The sequence below is a fragment of the Rattus norvegicus genome, chromosome 2, assembly GCF_036323735.1.
Source record: "Rattus norvegicus strain BN/NHsdMcwi chromosome 2, GRCr8, whole genome shotgun sequence".
In the NCBI taxonomy this organism is placed as follows: domain Eukaryota; kingdom Metazoa; phylum Chordata; class Mammalia; order Rodentia; family Muridae; genus Rattus; species Rattus norvegicus.
The window spans coordinates 139,772,546-139,793,615 of record NC_086020.1 but is presented as its reverse complement, the minus strand read 5'-3'; the positions used below and the strand labels follow the sequence as shown (position 1 = coordinate 139,793,615).

The window sequence follows — 21,070 nt, the reverse complement described above, 5'->3', positions numbered from 1 at the left end:
TAATCTAGTCCATTGGTGCTGATCTAGTCCACTGGTGCTGATCTAGTCCACTGGTGCTGATCTAGTCCACTGGTGCTGATCTAGTCCACTGGCGCTGATCTAGTCCACTGGCGCTGATCTAGTCCACTGGCGCTGATCTAGTCCACTGGCGCTGATCTAGTCCACTGGCGCTGATCTAGTCCACTGGCGCTGATCTAGTCCACTGGCGCTGATCTAGTCCACTGGCGCTGATCTAGTCCACTGGTGCTCATCTAGTCCACTGGTGCTCATCTAGTCCACTGATGCTCATCTAGTCCACTGGTGCTGATCTAGTCCGGTCCTCCTTTTGATTGTACATAAAGAATACAGTGGGATAAGAAGTTAATTATTAATTAAAAATGTTGGGTTGGCAGGACGGCTCAGCAGGTAAAAGCGCTTGTCATGTAGGCCTCATAGCTTGAATTTGATCCTGGATTCAACAGTGGAAGGAGATTAAAAAAAAAATCCTCTGGTCTCCACATGTATGCCATGGCAGGTACACACACACACACACACACACACACACATATACACACATTCACTCATACAGGTGTCTCAGGTGGGCAGATATAATTCATTCATAAAATCTTAATTCATGCAAATACATAGTGAAAATTTTTCATTTGACTGTAAGCCAAATAGTCCCTTCTTCTCCACTTTACTGTTGGTAATTGTGCTTTTTACAGCAATAGAAAACAAACCAGGACAGCATCAAAACCTCCCAAGGGCTCTCTAGGCTAAAGACAAGTCCCCTGTATCATTTTCAACACTAAACCCAAAGACAGCATTGAAGCTTTGCCCAAAGACAGCATACAAGCTTCTATCCTTTTCTTTTTTTTTTTTTTTTTTTTGAACTGGGGACCGAACCCAGGGCTTTGCGCTTCCTAGGTAAGCGCTCTACCACTGAGCTAAATCCCCAGCCCCTATCCTTTTCAATTTTAAGTAAACACATTAGAGCTACAGAGCTTATTTGCCTGATGGCCCTTGTGCGTGCATGAGTAAATAAGACTTGGCTCCAGATGGTAATTACTGCTGGTACCACATCCTTTCATCTCAGGAGACACAGTGGAATTGTAAACACCGATCCAGACACCAGATATATATATATATATATATAGATATAGATATAGATATAGATATAGATATAGATATAGATATAGATATAGATATAGATATAGATATAGATATATAGATATATAGATATATAGATATATAGATATATAGATATATAGATATAGATATAGATAGATAGATAGATACATACATACATACATATATACATTGATACATTGATACATAGATACATAAACAGATACATAGATAGATAGAAAACTTCCTTTCTCCTCCTGGTAATAGAACTTGAATTATTTACCTTAGTCTTTGTTGCAGGTGTGTGAGCACGCCTTTCCCTTCACCCCCTTGTTAGCAAAACAGACTGCATGAAGTAAAAGTGTCTACTTGCAAGTCTGGCTTATGCTTAATGAACTAGAATAAGTCTACCTTGAGTGCCTGAACCTCTGCCCTTGAGTCTGAAGGATGAGCTGAGACCCTGTGTTCCTTTAGGAATTTCACACCTTCTCTGTGCACCTCTGGAAAACCTCCCTCCTGGTGAGGTCCTCCCATGATTTAGATATGACTTATCTGTCCTGAGCAGAGAAACTAAACATGTGCTCTGAACTGCTGTTGTCTGAGAAGGATGAAGTGCTGAGAGGGATGCTTTCAGTAATGCCTGGGTGGGGGCTGCAGACATCATGGTTTTATTTTTATCATCCTTCTGCTTAACAGTCAAGCTACTGCCTGCTTCCTTCGTTAAGTCTGTAGACGCTCAGGTCTGTACGAAGTTCAGGGTGCCGTGCATACTTCAGTGCCGAGTTAGGGAACTGAATGGGCTGTGTCTACTTTGCTTTGAATTCTAATGTGGATTATGTCTGTGACAGATTTAAGGTCTTCAGTTAGTATTATATATACCTAAGGAAGGGCAGGGTGATAAAAGCTTACCGGAGAGGCTCAGTGTCTTAGACAATGATCTCTTGTTGCACTGTGGTGGTTTGAATAGGTGTGGCCCGCTATAGACTCATGTTTGAACGCTTGGCTTATAGGGAATAGCACTATTAGGAGGTGTGGTCTTTTTGGAGTAGGTGTGGCCTTGCTAGGGGAAGTATGTTACTGTGAGGGTGGGCTTTGAGATCTCAGCCAGTTCTCTTCCTCAGCTCCCTCTCCAGCACCATGTCTGCCTGCATGCCACCAAGCTTCTTCCCATGACGATAAGGGACTAAACCTCTGAAACTGTAAGCCAGTCCAAACTAAATGTTTTCCCTTATAAGAGTTATTATGGTCATGGTGTCTATTCACAGCGATAAAACCCTAACTAAAACAGACAATGACCAAAGAGACTCTTATAAAGGAAAACATTTAACTGGGGCTTGCCTCCAGTTTCAGGGGTTTAGTTCATTGTTATCTGACAGGGAGTAACACATGCTAGCAGACATGGGCTAAAGAAGGTTCTACATTCAGATCTACAGGCAGCAGGAAGAGAGTCACTGGACCTGGCTTGGACTTAGAAAACCTCAAAGCTTGCCCACATGGACACACTTCCTCCAACAAGGATACACCTCCTAATCTTTGTCAAATAGTGTCACTCCCCTCCAAAGCGTTAAAACATTAGTCTCTCAGACCCACACTTATTCAGACTATCACACTTGGCAAAAGTCTTCCTTATAACAAGCCATTTGTTAGCACAGACAGGGCAGTTGTCTTGGACCTTGCCTTGGTGTCTTCTCCTGCTGGATGGCTTCACCCATTCACTCATTCCCTCCTTTTGATTGTAATGTATGTTAAATGTCCCGAGCACAGGGTTGGAGAGATGGCTCGGTGGTTTAGAGCACTGGCTTCCTTTCAAGACCTGGGTTCGGTTCCCAGCACACACGGCAGCTCACGGCCATCTGAAACTCCAGCTCCAGAGACCCCAACGCCCTCTACTAACCTCCCAATGCACCAGGCAGGCATGCAAGTGGTACACAGGCATACATATGGGCAAAACACTCGTTCACATAGAATAATTTTTAAAAAGTTCCAGTCTTTTAAAAGACTGCTCTTAGTCTGCTCTGCATAATGTCTGCAGCTCCCGGCAGCATCTGTAACTTGTTTACATACCTCAGATTTTGACCCAGTAGTAGCATGCGTAAGTCCATCCAAATTTTAGAACTCACAAGAGAGAATGGGAAATTTAAATATGACCACCAGCATTCTCGTTTCGTCTATATTGACAATGAGACACAGAGATGCCAATATCTTTTGATCAGTTAAATAAGCAAAGTGATAGGTATGGAGTGGGGCTGTTTTCTCTTTTTACTGCCGCTGTCTACTTTTGATGTTGTAGAAAGCACTGTGTTGAAGTCACCTCAGATTTTAACTGTCACCCTTACAACTGACAGTCAACCAATCTTCTTGTCACCCTCAGTGGATGGAAGTCAGACACCTAACTTAGCTGACCAAGGGAAAGCTTCATTTTAGAGAATTCATGTCCTGTGTTTCCTAATTCCCACTGCATTAAAGTGGGAGGATTTATAAGAAAAGCTCTGTCTCCAGTCCCACTGTCTCCAGTCCCACTGTCTCCAATCCCACTCCAGCTTTTCACTGAAGGCAACAATGGCAGTTGATTCTTTCTGCTTTATCTCCAGCTTAGTCATTATGCTCTCTCTCTCTCTCTCTCTCTCTCTCTCTCTCTCTCTCTCTCTCTTTCTCTCTCTCTCTCTCTCCCTCCCTCCCTCTCTGTTTTCATCTGTGAGCTACATGCTAAGCTGTAAGGTGCTTATGAGCCTTGCTTTACGGTTAATAGGACGCACATGAATGCACACGCCAACCACAGTCCTGCCCCCCCCATCCATCCCTACCCCCTCACCCACACACACCACCTCCAGCGTGCAGCTCCCTGGGTCTTTTATGACTGCATGATTTTTTTTATGATTTTTTTTTCAGCTCTATCTCTAATTAATGTGCATCTGTGAGGACTAGGAAGATGGGAGGTAACATCACTGCATTACACAGCTTTTCTTTAGAAGCCTAACCCGTTTGGTGCCAGAAACAGAGAGACTTAAAAGGGTGACTTGTTGGAGGCACGTGTCCAGTGCCTCTGTGATAATTATGAAAGCCTTCTGAGGGGAAGCTACTGAGCCTGGTTCAGCCATCTGTGCTCAGAAGACTCGTTTTCTGGCTTCTCCAGCCTGCACTTTTGCCCCTCCTTAGACGAGAAATGTAAGGAATGTGTTAGTCTGTCCTCCAGGTCTGCCTGCCTGGGGTTATAAGATAACACCTTCATCCACACACACCTTGTGTCCAAGTTGAAAGGATAAAGGGAGGGGAACTATGCTGTGGGCAGATTTATCATCTCCGAACGAACATAGGTAAATGTTTCCAAGATTGGTTTCATATGATTTAAGAGGCCAGGGGAGCTAGATGCTTCTAAATGTGCCTGTCAGATGAAGGGAGAAACATACATTTATATTATACTTCTTCTTTTTCTTTTTTCTTTTTTTTTTTTTTTTTTTGGTTCTTTTTTTCGGAGCTGGGGACCGAACCCAGGGCCTTGAGCTTCCTAGGCAAGCGCTCTACCACTGAGCTAAATCCCCAACCCCTATATTATACTTCTTAATAAAGGTAATTAATTTGCAGATGCAGCAGCGAAGGAAGTTTGCCTCTGGCTTTTCCTGTGGTTTTGTTTTATTACAGGTGCTGGGGATCCAGGGTTTCATACGTGTTAGGCAAGTGCTCTCACTGAGCCCACCATACACACACACACACACACACACACACAGCCACAACCTGGGGTTTTTCTGAGCCATTGCGAAATCCTGTAAGATCTCACATAATGTTTAAGATTCCCTTTTGGTGCTGGGGGAGTTCAATCTAATTCTCTGAAATTTAGCACTAAATTTAACGTTGAAGGTGCTTTAATGATGCTAGGAAGGCATGTGAGCTGTGTGTTCTTAGACGAACTCCTCTTGAATCTTGTAGAAATAAAGACCAAAAAGTAGACTATCTACACGTGGTCTCTTGAGTATTTACTTTGGTTTGTGGCTGCTTATAGAATAAGCTCTCAATAAGGGGACGTAATGCAGTTTCCTATGAGGCTATCTATATTTCAATTGTAAGTATTTTTAAAAGTAATTCCTCTGTTTCCCCTAGTCATTGACTGTCCTTCAGACCTCTGAGCTGAATCGAGAGTCCAGGGTTGATCATAGAGAGAATCTGAGAGGAGGTGATCACAGACTCATCACCAACAAGGAGGAAGTGGAGTTCCTGAAGCAGGGACCGTGGAGCCCAAGTAGCATTCGCATTCATAAGGACAGATGCTAACCTCTCAGAATGGGGTTATTTATGCAGTGAAACCTCAGTCTGAATAGAGAAAACCCAAACCCCTACAAGCAGCCAGTACCCAGCCCTGCTCTCCCTAAAGCCTTGGGGACATTGTTTTTTACTAGCCTAGTTTGTAGATTCTAATCCCTCTAGTTAAAAATGGACTCAAATACTCTGAGTTAACTCTAAATCCAATGGACCAGAAGGAAGTGTAAGGTAGATGCCATCTCTCTGTCCCATGGTTGGGTCTTAGTGAGGAACTCAGAAAATGGATACTCAGGCAAAACTCTAAGAACCAACAAAGAGTGTTATGCGTGTGTGTTTCATCTGGTTGTATTTTTCTGGCTAAGCTTCGAAGGGCACCTAGAAGCCATTTATGACCTACATATGGCTTTATGGATGTAACTCAGTTGGCACGCAGAGCCCCTGGTTCACTGTCCGACACCACAAAACACAGTGACATAGATATTTGCATCTGTGAAAGGCAAACCCCATCATGTACGTCGTCTCAGAGGTAGATGATAAAAGAGTAGAAATAACAGCGATGGTGTCTGTGCCCCTGTTAACAGAGCCTGCCTTCTACTTTGGGGATACCCAGCATTCGGTGGATGAAAGTGCTGGCTACGTGGAGGTGCAGGTGTGGAGGACGGGGACCGACCTCACGAAGCCTTCTAGTGTCACGGTGAGGTCCCGGAAAACAGAACCTCCCTCTGCAGACGGTGAGCAGTCTCCTACGTCAAATTAGCCTTTCGTGTTGTTCCTCAGCTTCCAACTACTGAATGAACAGTTCCCCTGAATGAAACATTCTGAATGGATGTAGCATTGTAAGGAAAGGGATTTCAGAACCTCGAACCAGAGTCTGGGTTGTAACTTAAGATTCAGAGGCTAAAGTGTGATGCCCACGTTTGCACGGTGTGGTTCTCTGCTCAGCAAAGCTAACATGGTCAACTGTTCTGACATATACAGGGGAGTACTTAGGCCTGCCATCTTCACCGAATCTAACGGTGTTCAGGAGGGCATCTTCATGCCACATCCTCGTTTTAACCAAGTGTCCCTGTAAATACTTCGGATGGAGCAGGATGCCCTTCACACACTGTTATATAAATTGTCCTAGCTGGGAGAGCCCCGCTTCTTATTCCGGGCTCTGAAACTCTGGTAATGCATACTCCTAAGGACAAACACGGGGCTTAAAGTTTTCCTTTCCTTTTTTTTTTTTTAACTGACTGACAATATGATTTCGCTCATATACATCTATTCATCCTGTGTGACTAAAGTGTGACATAGTACACACATATATCATGCAGGCCACCTGTCACCACACAGAATGGGTAAGAGCTGATTCATTTAAAATTCCATCCAGAGGGCCTAACTTTGTTCATACAATGAACCACCATTGCGCCTTGCAGGCTGCACGTCTCTGTTCATATTTGTTTAGCCAAATTATTTCCTTTTCTTTCTTCTTTTCCCCCTTTCTTCATTTCATTTTCATTTTTTAATTTTTATATAATCTCACTGTATAGCCCTGGCTGGCCTGGAGCTTGCTACATAGACTGGGTTAATCTCGAACTTGTTATATGGACTGGGCTGACCTTGAACTCTCAAAGATCTGCCTGTCTTTGCTTCTTGGGTGCTGGGATTAAAGACATGTGTGACCAAGCCAAGCCCCCAAATTATTCTCTTTTTCTTTGTTTTTTCTTTTTACGAGACAAGGCCCTACATATCTATGGTTGTCCTTGGACTGCTATGTAGACCAGGCTGGTTTCAAACTCATAAAGATCTGCCTACCTCGCCCTCCCAAATGCTGGAGTTAAAGGTGTGCACTACCACACCAGACAAACTATTCATTTTTAAGAATGAAATTCAAATCAGAGTTGAAGGTGTGCATGAAGAACAATAAGTGCAAAGGAAACAAGGAAACATTTTTGTGTGTGTGCATTTGGTTTTTGTTCAGTATTTCAGATGCTGGAGACTGAATTCAGGGCTTTGCACATGCCCAGCACACAAGTCTCACTTACACCTCCAACTGTGAGAAATAGAAACTTTGTCTTAATGAACCAAAGACGGATGCACGCAGAGTTGTACGTTAGAAGATAAAATAGGTACAAAATGAAAATGACTCTCACTGCCTGGAGTGAGTGTGGGTGACAGAGAACCAGCACTGAAATGTACTCAGTTCTAACTTTTTCGGGTTTATGCCTCAATAAAAGTCACTCCAGAAACAGAAATAAATAGGTATTTATGGATATGTGCAAAACTTAAAAGTATTTATTTTATATGTAATTTTTCCCATGCATTTGATCGATATTCTGATTAATTCATAACTGGTTATTAAAGGACTTTAATAACGATGGAAAAGGAATAACATGGAATGCAAGAGTATGTGATTAAAAGCCAGCCATTGGCCATGAGGTTTAGAACTGTCTTAGATTCACTAAATCAATAACTATGCAGACACCAACCGGTCTTTTCTATTTTGTTAATTACGCCTCTCTGTAGGATTTGCTGTTCTCTGTTTCTACAACATTATAAAGTCATCTATGTAATTTCTTTTTTTTTAATTTTCTTCCCATGTAAATAATGTATTCATTACGGTTTTAGCTGGAACAGATTATGTGGGAATCAGTCGCAATTTAGACTTCGCACCTGGCGTCAGCATGCAGACCGTTCGCGTTGTCATCCTCGATGACCTGGGACGACCAGTGCTGGAGGGAATCGAGAAGTTTGAACTGGTACTTCGAATGCCTATGAACGCTGCCCTTGGCGAACCCAGCAAGGCCACCGTGTCCATAAATGACTCTGCCTCAGACTGTGAGTGACTTTAGACTTTACAGTTATAAGACTGAATGTATATTAAATGGCAGGTAGGTGATAGGCATTTTCCAGGGCTGACATTGTAAAGGGCTGCAAACCAGGTGGCTTGGACAACAGTCGCTCACCACACTGTTAGGGAGAGGCCTAAATGAGCGTCAGCAGACTTGGTTCCTTCTGAAGCCACAGTGGGAAGATGGCAAAGGCCTCTCACTGAACCGTAAGTGACCATCTTGACCTTAGGCCTCTTCCCATCATTTTCCTCTTCAGATTCTGCATGACCGGTTCTCCCTTTGAAGTATTGGACTGGAGTCCATCCTAATGACCTTTTATCTTGATTACCTGCCTATTCTCAAGGCACTCAGGGTACGATTTCAACATGTAAGATGTTGTCACGGGAGACACTATTCACTCTATTCAGATACTCTATTCTTTTCTATTCCTGCTCATTTTGATAGAATTACAGTCTTTAAAGATTAACCTTCTGTTTTAAAGAACAATGTGGTATTGTCATGGGTGTCTTGAATGGCTCAAACTTTCTTCACCACATGGGCAGACAGAGCAGTGTGCTTCTTCATGAACCTATGAGCATCCATGGTCTTTATCCACATCTTACCATTCTGCCATCTCTGTCACCCAGCCACACCTCAGATTTCTCTAATCAAATGTCAAGTACACTGTTATTTTGTGACACTACTCCTAAGGAGATCAAAGTAAGGTTACCACCAGTGTCCAACTAATTGAACCTATAAGTAGTTCTATTGGGGTCACTTACAGGAGCAGAAATGACTCTAATACAGCTGCAGCACCATAGCCCACCCCAGCATGGGTGACAGCTTACAAAAGCTGGGACCCTGGAGCACACTGCACAGCCTGCAGGCAGCTCAACAGGTTGGAGATGTCAGGATAGGAAAGTGACCATCAAGGTAGCACTTTCTAAAGTGGTAGGAAAGTGTCTCTTCTAGGTGTTGTGCTTGGTCTCTGCCTCTTCCAGTCAGCTCAACTTCTCTGGGAATGTCTCTACTTCTTCTATATGATTGGGAAGTGTGTGTGGGGGGGGGTGTGTGCAGGACAGTGAATCTGGTCAGTTTCAGGGACTTCCTGGAGTCTTTGAGTTGTTCACTCCTAGAACTTAAGAAGCTTCCTTGTATGATGTGGTGTTTCACCTCCACTCAGAACATCCTGTTGCTCATCTCCCTTCTGAAATTCATTATCTCAGTGAGATTCCCTCCAAAGTCGAGGCTTGTCTTGGAGGAAATTGCTACACAAAAGTTGTTTGTAGCAGGCCTCTCTAAATATCACCACTAAAAACAGAAATCTGGACATTTTACTACCATGATGCTTCCAAGGGTGCTTGGAAGAAAGGAACTGGTCCTCAGTAAGACCTGTGTATGGATGGCCTAGCTTTGGTGTCTCCTAAAACTAGCACACACACACACACACACACACACACACACACACACACACACACACACACACACAGAGAGAGAGAGAGAGAGAGAGAGAGAGAGAGAGAGAGTCTCACCAGCTTTCCCTACCATTCCTGCATCGAAGGTAATGATGTGTACAATGGTTTATGTTCTTCATATCAAGAACATCTGAAAATCTGAAAGCATGTGACACAAACACCTGAAGGCCTCCAGTTTTATCTACTTCCTAAGCTGTCCCTGCACATGCTTATTCTACAAAAGAGGCTGATGAATATCACAACAACAGGGGAATAAAAACTCTTACAGTGGTCTCTGGAGGTAAAAACATTGGCAAGTAACTGGGAGTGAGCTGCTACTGTTCTCCTTTATTGTCATATTCTCTGCTTTAAACTGTATCTTCTAAAATGTTTTTAATCAAAGGACATTTCTGTTCATTAAGACCCATGAGTTTTTGGGTTCTTTTTTTCATAGTGCCCAAAATGCAATTCAAAGAAAGAGTGTACACTTGCAGCGAAAATGATGGACACGTGGTTGCAATGATCTACAGGAGTGGTGACCTCCAGCACAGGTCTTCTGTGAGATGCTACACGAGGCAGGGGTCTGCCCAGGTGATGATGGATTTTGAAGAACGCCCAAATACCGACATTTCCATTGTCACATTCCTCCCTGGTATGTGTGCACTTGAAAATGGTTTAGATCTTTTATCATAGTTAATTATTTTGTGTGTACGGACATGGGGGAGGGGCGTGGGCATGCCAGAGGCTGACAGGTGAAGTGAGAAGATGAGTCTTAGGAATTGGGATTTCTCTCCCTTCCTCCATGTGCATCTGGAGGATGGAACTCAGGTCATTAAGTTGATGGTCACAGTTCCTTAAGCCCTTGAAATTTCTACATGTAATTTAAGGGCACCAAGTGTGCACTGGTCAATGTGTACTCCAGAAAATCCAGTAAAATCAAGTTTCCAGATTTTCCAGCAACCTTGCAACGTGAGTTTATGTGCACTAAACAACAAGGTCTATGCACTGGGACAGATTAAGTAGACAGCCTTGGGCTCTCTTCATTAACCTTTTGATTCCTAATCGTGTATTTCATTGTTAGTTCAGAACTTAGCAGACAAGAACTTATCAAATGTGCAAATGTCACAAGGCTAGAAATTAAAGTTAGCTTTGAAATGCTATTAGGAAAAAATGTATCTCACCCTTTCGATGTATACCAGTGCCCTCAGATTTTTCCCTACTTTGTCATGACCGTGTAATTTTGTGGAATAAATCCTAATGAAAAGAAGCACAGATGTGGAAAGTTTTACTTACATTGGTGGAGTATTGAAAACAAATAAGTTATCAACAGTAAGGCCCAGTTCTTAATATCTGAGCATCCTTCTGCTAATCTATCATATAGCTGTTAATGTGTTTTAAAGAATTTTTTAATGAGATTGAGGTAGTTAGGGGTATAATATTGGTCCCAGTTGTGACAGGAGAGGATCTAATTGCTTTGGTTCAAGAAGCCAGAAGTTAGCAACAAGAGAAACTTGTGTAGTTGGGTTGACAAGGGCAAATCTGCAGTGATCTCTTGACGGACTTCCCCACAACAGTTCTGGGAACTCATGCACAAAACAGTCATTTCCCTTTTCCTTTGCTTTCTAAGATGAGTGCCAGGCTGTAAAGAGAGAAATTACAGAAATCCTTATGAAAATATGGTACTGGATTCAAATACTCACGCAGTCATCGAGTATTTATTCCAGGCTTACTGTAAACAGTGTTCTTTGCCCTGGTAGAGCAGGGAGGAGGCAGCACCTCCCTCCCTCTTCTGCTTTGTTCTAGCTGTTGGCCTTTCCTTCTAGAATGTGTCACTGTCCTTTGCTTCAGGTGAGTCGGAGAAGCCGTGTGTCCTTGAACTGATGGACGATGATCTCTATGAGGACGTGGAGGAGCTGCGCCTGGTCCTCGGCACACCACAGGGCAGCTCTGCCTTTGGAGCTGCAGTGGGCGAGCAGAACGAAACCCTGATAAAGATCCAGGATGATGCTGACAGTAAGCACTCGTTGATTTCCTAGCAGTGACCCCAGAACCAAAGCCCACACCCCACTCTCCACCCCTGAGTTTCCCAGGTGTACTCCCTCTTCCTTGGTAGGATCTGCAAACAACTGAGACATAAGGGGAAACAAAACAGAACCCCAAACTGATAAACTTAGGGGCTGGGGAGAAGTTCAGTAGATAAAGCACTTGCCAGACAAGCACAGGATAAGAGTTTTGATCTCCTGCAGCCACATAAAAGCAGGGCAGGTGCGTAAGGCTGCCAGTAATCCCTACTTCACTGAAGAGGCAAAGGCTGGATCACTGTGGCAAGCTGACAACATAGGCTAGCTAAATTGTCAAGCTCCAGGTTCAGTGAAAGACTCTCTGCCTTGGGGAATAATGCAGGAAGAACCCAGCATCAACTTCAGGCCTCAACATGCTCACATCACACATTGCACACATAGGAAATCTGGCAAACCAAAAACCTTTGATAGTAGTGCAGTGGTTGAGTACTTGCCTAGCACGTGCAAGAACCTGAGTTCAGTCCCAGCACCACTGACAAAGCTGACTGGGAGGCTACGGCTTATGCCTGCATAGTGAAGCACAAGGTTTCATGCCTACCCTGTCCCTACACATGCCTTTATGTCTACCCAGTCCTGGGACCCTCCATGCCCCTTCTCGGTGGCCTGCTCTCATAAGATATGAGACAAAGAGACAACTCACAGGACATGGCTCAATGTGTTTCCCAGGAAGGACCTAGGATACATTTAACATGTCTTCTTCAATAAACACATTAATATTGAAGCAACAGAGAATAATCAAGAGTGTAACAGTAATAAATGTCCCCCGTGTGAAAAGAAACAGAAATGGAGAGAAATGCCCACTCCCGCCACCCTTTCCCAGCAACTTTCATCTGTCTGTGTCTTCCCCATTCCTAGAAGCTGTTATCAAATTTGGAGAAACCAAATTTAGTGTCACTGAACCCAGCAGACCAGGAGAGTCGGTGGTTGTCAAAATTCCGGTGATCCGCCAAGGAGACACTTCGAAGGTTTCCATCGTGAGAGTGCACACCAAGGATGGCTCGGCTACCTCTGGAGAGGATTACCACCCTGTGTCGGAAGGTATGGGTCTTCCCTGGGTCTGTCACCAGCTGGACTGGGGGAGCACAGTGGAACCTGGGAACTTAAGGAAGAGGGCTGAAATGAATGAGCAGTTTTAAACTTCCTCTAGGAATGTAAAGAGAAGAGTCTCTAGAATCTTTTCTTGGGGATGTGTGTGTGTGTGTGTGTGTGTGTGTGTGTGTGTGTGTGTGTGTGTGTGTGTGTGTGTGTGTGTTGAGCCTTCTGTCCATCTGTGACTTTTCCATTCAGTGGTTGGTCAGGCATTGCTATAAATTTGAAAGTGAGTGATAACCGCTTTGGTCAGATGCTAAAGCTAGACAGCTTCTTGCTAACAGAGGACCGACTGTGAAGAGATAATGAAGTGCCAGCCACAGCAGCACCCGTTGGGTTTTCCTCCTGCTAGTTTGGGGACATTCTACCATTTATGTTTCTGTGCTAGCAAAGCAATAGACACTCCCTTCTCGTGTCCTTCGCTGACAGCATAAACGTAAACATAAATTCTGCTCATCAACAACTAGTCCTACCTTTCTACCTCTTCTCCTCAGAGGCTATTAGTTCTTGTCAGTCACAACACTCCAGGCTGTTCACCTTGGTTTTCTGACTCAGTAACAAAATGTTAAAAGTGGCTGACAGGAGTTACCGAGTCAGTAACAAAATCAATAAGTAACAGCAACATAACAACTTCTACAGAGGAGCTTCGGGTCCTCTGCATACCCAGTCAGAGTTAGTCCCAGGCTTTGAAGTACAGCATATGTATTTCAAAAGCTGTGAAAATAAAACCGATTTACCACAAACTTACAAAGTTTGAAGTCAATCTTTTCTGCGATGATGAGCAGATTTTACATGAAAGAAAAAAATCTTCTGAATATCGCTGTATAGCCTTTAAAAAGGAATTGTTTATCTTAGAAATAAAGTTATTCTTTTAGTGAACAGAGTAAAATTATAAATATGTCGCAAGCTAACAAATGAAGTCAAATAAAATTAAACAATGCTAAATCCATGTATCAAGTAGCCCCTTAAATACCAGCTGATGTTTATAATAAATTTTGACATATTTTTTCATATGACATGTCTTAATTTTTCATTTTATAATCTAAATTGGGGTCCTGCATAATCCAATAGGAAAAAAAACATTACCATAAAAGTTGAACTCTTGTTCCATGAAATGAAGTGACAGCATGAGGGAAATGTGACAAGACTCTTAAATCTGATCTGGAAAAGTGCACATCAAGAGACGATGATTGAAGTGTTTGCGATGCATTATTTTTACACTTTTTAGACATTCGGTTTGTATAACTCAGGGGTTTGTAGAAACTTGAACGCTTCAATGTGAAGCCTGGTGATGGAGCCGGGGATGGGGGAGTAGGGGGGTGAGGGTGGGAATGTAGGAAGAGGCTGGAATGTTGGTCAACCAGAAAGTCCACTGTGAAGAAAAGCCCCAGGAACTGTTAGCTGGAAGCTACCATACAGCAAAGCACACACTCAAGTATGTGTGTCGTCCTGTGAAATTTCACAACATCTTTAGCGTAAGAAAGTAACTTTTAAAAGTCACAGCACACAGACCAAGCATTGCATTGCATATACCAAATACACACAAAGAAATTTCCTTTTAAAAATTCAAAACCAATTAGTAGGCCAGAAATAAGTAGCTGTTCTCATTTTCCTGTTTCTGTTGGGGGCTAAAAAAATCCAAGACTGTTGGACTCAGAGTGTATGAAAAGGCTAATAATGGTGGGGAGAAAAAGTTGTATCCAGAACTAGAAGGAAAATTGTAACTGCATTTTTAATAGCTAAATTTAATGGATTGTTTTCTTTATAAACTGAAAATTTCAAAGTACAGAAGTGGGTGGGAGGTACCTCAGAGATGCAGTGTCCTTCCATAAGGAATTGATAACTGTGTGGCTGCAGAAAATAGTGCTGTCTGGGCCATGGGAGAGGTATAAGGAAAAGAGTGATAGACAGGGTACCTTGTATCCTTCTCTGGCCTCCACACATGCATAGGTACACACACACACACACACACACACACACACACACAGAGAGAGAGAGAGAGAGAGAGAGAGAGAGAGAGAGAGAGAGTCAGAGTGTTGGACAGATAATAGCAATGAATTATCAGTTGAGGTTTGACGCCCTTTAAGTAAGCACACACAGATGTACTGGACCAGTGTCAAATGTCCTGGTTATAAACCACAGTCCAAGGAGATCTCAGGTGCATATGGAAAAGATTAAAGTCGTGACCTTGTGTTTCTAGAAATCGAGTTTAAGGAAGGGGAAACGCAACACACTGTTGAAATTGAAGTAATCTTCGATGGGGTGAGAGAGATGAGAGAGGCTTTCACTGTTCACCTTAAACCGGATGAAAATATGGTAGCAGAGACACAGGTAAGTGAGACAGTGTGCCTCCACGACAACCCCTTCTCACAGCAAATGCAATACATATGGGCCCCACAGCAGCGCCCTTAGTCTTCCCGTGTCTGTCACAGTTCAGGTGGTCGAAAGGCACCGTGCACATCCCCCTTTGTACTTTAAAAAGAGAGTTATTTATTTTCACACTCTGTGTATGAGTGTTTGCCTGAATTAATAAGTGTACTATGTGTGTGCAGTACCCACAGAGTCCAGGAAAGGGCATAGGATCCCCTGGAACTGGAATTACAGATGGTTGTGAGCCATCACGTGGGTGCAGGTCCTGTAGCAGAGCAGATCTTTACTGCTGAGCTGTCCCTCCAGCCCTGAGTCAGCTTATTGTGAAGATGTGTGTTTATATCCAGCACTTACTGAAGAAGACATCTTTGCCTACAAATACTTCCCTGGCCCCTGGAGTGCTCACTTGTTCTTCTGAATTTTGTTAGAGTTTGACACTTAGAGCTTCGTGCACAAAATTTATTTGTCACAAAATGTGTTCTCTACGTTATATCGCCCACCAGATTTTCTTCAAGAGAGACACAATCTCCACAGAATTTCTTTTTGCAGCAGAGATAATTTTTTAAATTACATGATAATTTTTTAAATTCACATGTCACTTATAGGAGAAGGTCAATTTAAAAATACTGTGTGTAAGTGCGACAAGTGCTTTCCTTGTTTGGTTCACTATTGATACTATATGAGGTCAAAATGGAGAACTGTGTTTTTTCTAAGTGTTTGCACTACTTGTTACAAATGGTAATTGTGTGACATTGCTTGCCTTTAAGTACCTTTTAGCTTCAGTTACTTTCACTTTGTATTCATGTGAGGCAGTGCATGTTGTGAGGCACGTGTGGCCGTCAGAGGACAGCTCACAGGAGTCAGTTTTCTCCTTCCACAATGTAAGTTCTTACCATCAAACCAAGGATGTGGGGTTGGCAGCAAGTGCCCCTCCTCTCTCGGCCGTCTCTCAAACCCCACTTTATCTTTTTAAAGTCAAAGATCTGTCTGTACAAAGTGTTGATCAAATACGTTCTTGTGTATCCGTGGAGTAGCATATGAGGGTAAAGAAACAGAGCCACTGAAATCACTTTCAATGTTGGAGACTCTTAAAAACATAGAAATGAGCTTTGCTTCACAGTGATTAAAAAATGACATTCCTTTGACTTTACGAAACATAATTTGAATTTTCTCTTACCTTCTTTCCACAATCACGAGCTACAATGCTACAGTACAGTGTTTCTGACCCATCGTGCTCACCGTGTTAGGAAGACTGAACACACTTTGATTTACAGTATTTCACTTGGGCTGTGTCCACTGCATAGAACACTGTTGAAGGTGCTAGGGCAATGATGGACAACTGTCCTATCAGTTGTCTGAGGTAGGGAAGACGTTCAAGAGCACAGGGACAGAGGTGAGTTTCCTCCCTGACCTGACAGTGTCCAGAGCTGCCTAGTTTGAATTGTCTCTCTCTGTACCACACACTGCTCCACCACCAACCCACATTGTCCATGACCTTGAAGGCCTGGTTCCTTCCAAAGTGTCTTTAGCTTTCTCCTCCCACTGTCAACTGATAGATTGTATTTTCATGAAATTTCCACTTCTCAAATCCACAACTGATGTATCTACCAACATCACAACTGAAGAGAAAACCTAAGAATCTAAGCATCTTGTGGGCTAGTGGCGAGCCACAAGGTCCCTCTCCTGTAAACATCCAAGATGAGCAAGGTGCCAGGGTCACATGAAATAAACTCTGTATGGCCCATCACTCTGCATACGGTCTGCGCATGACGGTTTCACCAGAGATTCCAGGGATTTTCCAGTCATTTTTCTGAATAAGAGATGCTCCAAAAACCTTACTGTTTGACCAATGAATGTTTTGTCCTTCGCTTCTAGACAACCAAGGCCATTGTATATATAGAAGAAATCAACAGCATGGCAGATGTCACCTTTCCTTCTGTCCCTCACATTGTGTCCTTGATGGTATATGATGACACTTTCAAAGGCAGAGAGGACGCTGGACCTGTTTCTGGCTATCCTATCATCTGCATTACGGTAAGGAAGAAACATTAAAAATGTGGGGAAATTGCAAGACATTTCTTTAAAAGATTTACTTATTTTTATGTGTATGAGTCTTTGGCTGCATGTCTGTATGTGTACCACATGCATGTCAGAGAGGGCATCAGATCCCCTGGAGCTATAGTTACAGATGATTGCAAGCTGCCATGTGGGTACTGGGAACCAAACCTAGGTCCTCTGCAGGAGCAGCCAGTGCCCTTAACCCTGAGCCATCCCTTTAGCCCCGTAACAGAACTACTTAAAATAATTATAAACTGTAGTAATATTATCTTTGGAAATTTAAGGTTTAAACTCTCAACGATGAAAAACAGACAATAGCGATAATTAAATGACACTCTCATTTTCTTCCTCACAAACACACAAATACCATATTAACTGAGTATACAGTGGTGTGGTTTAAAACTCTGTCACTGTCAGGCAAATCAGTGAAGCATGACCTCTGCGCTGGAAGAGTTAAAAGAAAATAAAGGCAGGTGAAAAATGGAGATCCATGGCTCTAAGAAGAGGCAGCGTGGAAAGGCTAGAACTCCTGCTCCCTGTGCAAAGGATCAGGTAGAATTTTCATGATCTAAGATTCAGACAGGGGACGATCATCCTGGAAAGGGGCAGCCAAGCAGAGAGAATGGAAGGACTTTATTACAGGTTTTGCTTGCCTTCTCATAACTGAATTTTAAGTTTCTCATGAACAAAAACTATAGCATATATTTTAATGTCACAGCAGCCCTAATGAAACACCCTGTGTCTAATGGGAACACAGTGAAAGCTAGTCAGTTTAACAAGGAGTGCATACTTTGGTGATCACTTACAATGGGCTTCTAAATGTCACTTTAGGCAACTCGGAGTTCATTTGCTGACTGGCAGGGCGTGTTCTTGCACAGAAGAGCTGCATGAGCAGAGAGAGGGTCAGGCTGTAGTGTTAGTGGGCAGTGGTTTGTAGCTGGAGATGGAAGGTGGACTTGAATTGGGATAGGAAGGAGTAAAGGGAATGGTAAAAAAGGGACCAACTTAAGGAGCGTTACAAAGCATCCCTTTCTCATGGATGTGAAGGAGGAAAGAGAGTGATTGGTCTGTCAATGGATGTCTGATAGGCTCTCCTGCTGTCCCTGATGGTGCCGAACCATCCTCATGTGAGAGGTAGATTTCTGTAGGACAGAGGGAGACACATGACAGAAGCATAAAAGTAAGAACGGCTCTGGGGGATCATGATGAAATGATTAGCCCTTCTGCCTGTGGTCATGGCCAATGAACAACTTGACATTTAAAGGACAGAGAAGCTATCACAGCTGGGAATAAGAATGCCGCAGTTGCACGAACAACATGTAGCATTGTGGGGGGTGGGGAAGCACTGGGACCCAAGGAGCTTGAGAAGAATCAAGTCTACATTACTCTGTACTGTGGTCCTAACACACATCTGTTTGGTTTGATTTTTCCCATAGGCCTGCAACCCCAAATATCCAGACTATGACAAAACAGGCTCTATTTGTGCCAGTGAGAACATCAACGACACTCTGACCCGATACAGATGGCTGACCAGTGCTCCCACTGGCCCGGATGGTGTAGCCAGCCCTATGAGAGAGGTGGACTTCGACACCTTCTTCACATCATCCAAGATGATCACACTAGACTCCATATACTTTCAGCCAGGCTCTCGGGTACAGTGTGCGGCCCGAGCAGTGAACACCAATGGGAACGAAGGCCTGGAACTAATGAGCCCCATCGTCACCATTGCCAGAGAGGAAGGTGAGAGACTCTCACGTTGAAACACTGCAGTATTTCGAATGCCTCGTTTCCTCCAATGCCCATGCATGCCCTAGCACTCTACCTGAAGATGGCTGTCCGTTTACAGCAGTCTTCAGTAGGAAACACTTATTTGCCTATTTCATGAGCACCTGTGGTGTGCTGGGCCCAGCCTTGTACTCATAAGGATGAGGAAGGAGGGCTCCCATCCTCCAGGAGTCCAGGGGGATTTAGAGGCCCCAGTGCTCTCAGTCTGGTCCTGCACAGAGGAGCTGCTGAGATGAGAAGCGACTGTGAGAACATGAACTCCCTGGACCTGAGGAGCCAAAACACAGGGGAGCTCTCAGGAGAAAACAGAGGAAGGGTTGGCTCTAGGCGAGGAGAAGGGTACTGTGCCAGGTAAAGAGCCCAGTTAGCTGTGGCATGCCTGAGAATCTGCTGTGGACTCAGGGGGATGACGGCGAAGGTGGAGAACTATGCATATATATTCTCACCTCATTACAGAAGGGAGACTGCATTTGCTGGAGCCAGGGAGCATGCGTATGTTCCTGACTGAAACATTAAGTCCATCTGACCGAGAGCTATTTCCTCATGGACCTGTTGAGAGGTTCCTGCCCTATCTGGCAGAGGACCCAAGTTCAGTTCCAAGCACCCATGTCAGGTGGCTCAGAACTGCCTATAACCAGCTCCGAGGCATCTGATGCCTCTGACCTCTACAACACATACACACACACAGACACATAGACACACACACACACACACACACACACACACACACACACACACACTACACCACATGTCACACATCACTCACACATACACTAGACACACACATATAGCACACATATCACACACACACCACACACATGCACACAACACACAGACACACACACAGACACACACACACAGACACACACACACAGACACACACACACACTACACCACATGTCACACATCACTCACACATACACTAGACACACACATATAGCACACATATCACACACACCACACACACACACACACACACACACACACACACACCTACCTTTATTTTTTAAAAAGTGTATTTAGGACTTGAAACTATAATGCAGTAAAGTTCTGGGATTAGTTCCCAGCTCTATTAAAATACACACTAACTTTTAAGTTAAAATACTAATAAGTATTTATTATAGCTAATACATAATATATATTTTTAAATTAATCACATCCTAGCCTAACATTCAGACTCACTTCATTTTTTTAAAGATTTATTTATTTATTTTATGTATATAAGTGCACTGTAGCTGTCTTCAGACACACCAGAAGAGGGCATCAGATCTCATTATAGATGACTGTGAGCTACCATGTGGTTGCTGGGATTTGAACCCAGGACCTTTGGAAGAGCAGTCAGTGCTCTTAACCACTGAGCCGTATCTCTCCAGCTCCAGACTCACTTCATTTAACTACACTCAGTTTGTATTGTATTTCAACCAGTTTTCAATCTGTCTGTTCACACTGTACAATAATTTTGTGCATATGTCCCTGCCCTAAGTGAGCACCATGTATTCAGTCAGTGGGACCAAGAGCAACACAAACCTGTTGGAGAGCTTCCTCCCCTGTGTGCTGTGGTCATCTCTCATACAGTCTTCTGCTTCCTTATGACACATGCCCTCAGCCAGGTCTTAGATCGCGGGGAATAAAATATAGAAAAATAATAGCATCTCATATTAAGACTTCTTTATGTGCTGTTATCTTCTTTTACCATCACTGTGCTGATTTCCTTCAAGGTCTCTGTCAGCCCCGTGTGCCTGGGGTAGTGGGGGCAGAGCCGTTCTCAGCAAAGTTGCGCTACACTGGCCCGGAGGACCCAGACTTTGCCAACCTCATCAAGCTCACGGTCACGATGCCACACATAGACGGTAGGTACCCTGGGTAAAGCAAGACCTTAGGAGCATCGTGTGCGCTTGTAACCTGGTTTCCTTAATCTTCAGTCTGCGAGTTGACTCTCTAAGCCCATCTGCTTCTTTCAACTCTTTCTACCCAGCTTTGAAAGTCTGTCAACTTAAAAACCGTTCATTAAAATTAAAACAAAAATACAATCTCAACCGGATGGTGTGTCCCTGTGCTT

General features: G+C 43.5%; 1 protein-coding gene across 1 annotated transcript in view; it reads left to right on the top strand.

Annotated features, from left to right (window-relative positions):
* The window catches only part of Frem2 (FRAS1 related extracellular matrix 2), a 137,992-nt gene that overhangs the window by 97,431 nt on the left and 19,491 nt on the right, over window positions 1-21,070 (top strand). The window contains exons 7-15 of the mRNA NM_001245978.1: window positions 5,943-6,092; window positions 7,972-8,181; window positions 10,083-10,280; window positions 11,477-11,641; window positions 12,565-12,747; window positions 14,999-15,129; window positions 17,044-17,202; window positions 18,663-18,966; window positions 20,730-20,861. Coding sequence (NP_001232907.1) covers window positions 5,943-6,092; window positions 7,972-8,181; window positions 10,083-10,280; window positions 11,477-11,641; window positions 12,565-12,747; window positions 14,999-15,129; window positions 17,044-17,202; window positions 18,663-18,966; window positions 20,730-20,861 — 1,632 coding nt within the window. The remainder of the gene's footprint in view (window positions 1-5,942; window positions 6,093-7,971; window positions 8,182-10,082; window positions 10,281-11,476; window positions 11,642-12,564; window positions 12,748-14,998; window positions 15,130-17,043; window positions 17,203-18,662; window positions 18,967-20,729; window positions 20,862-21,070) is intronic.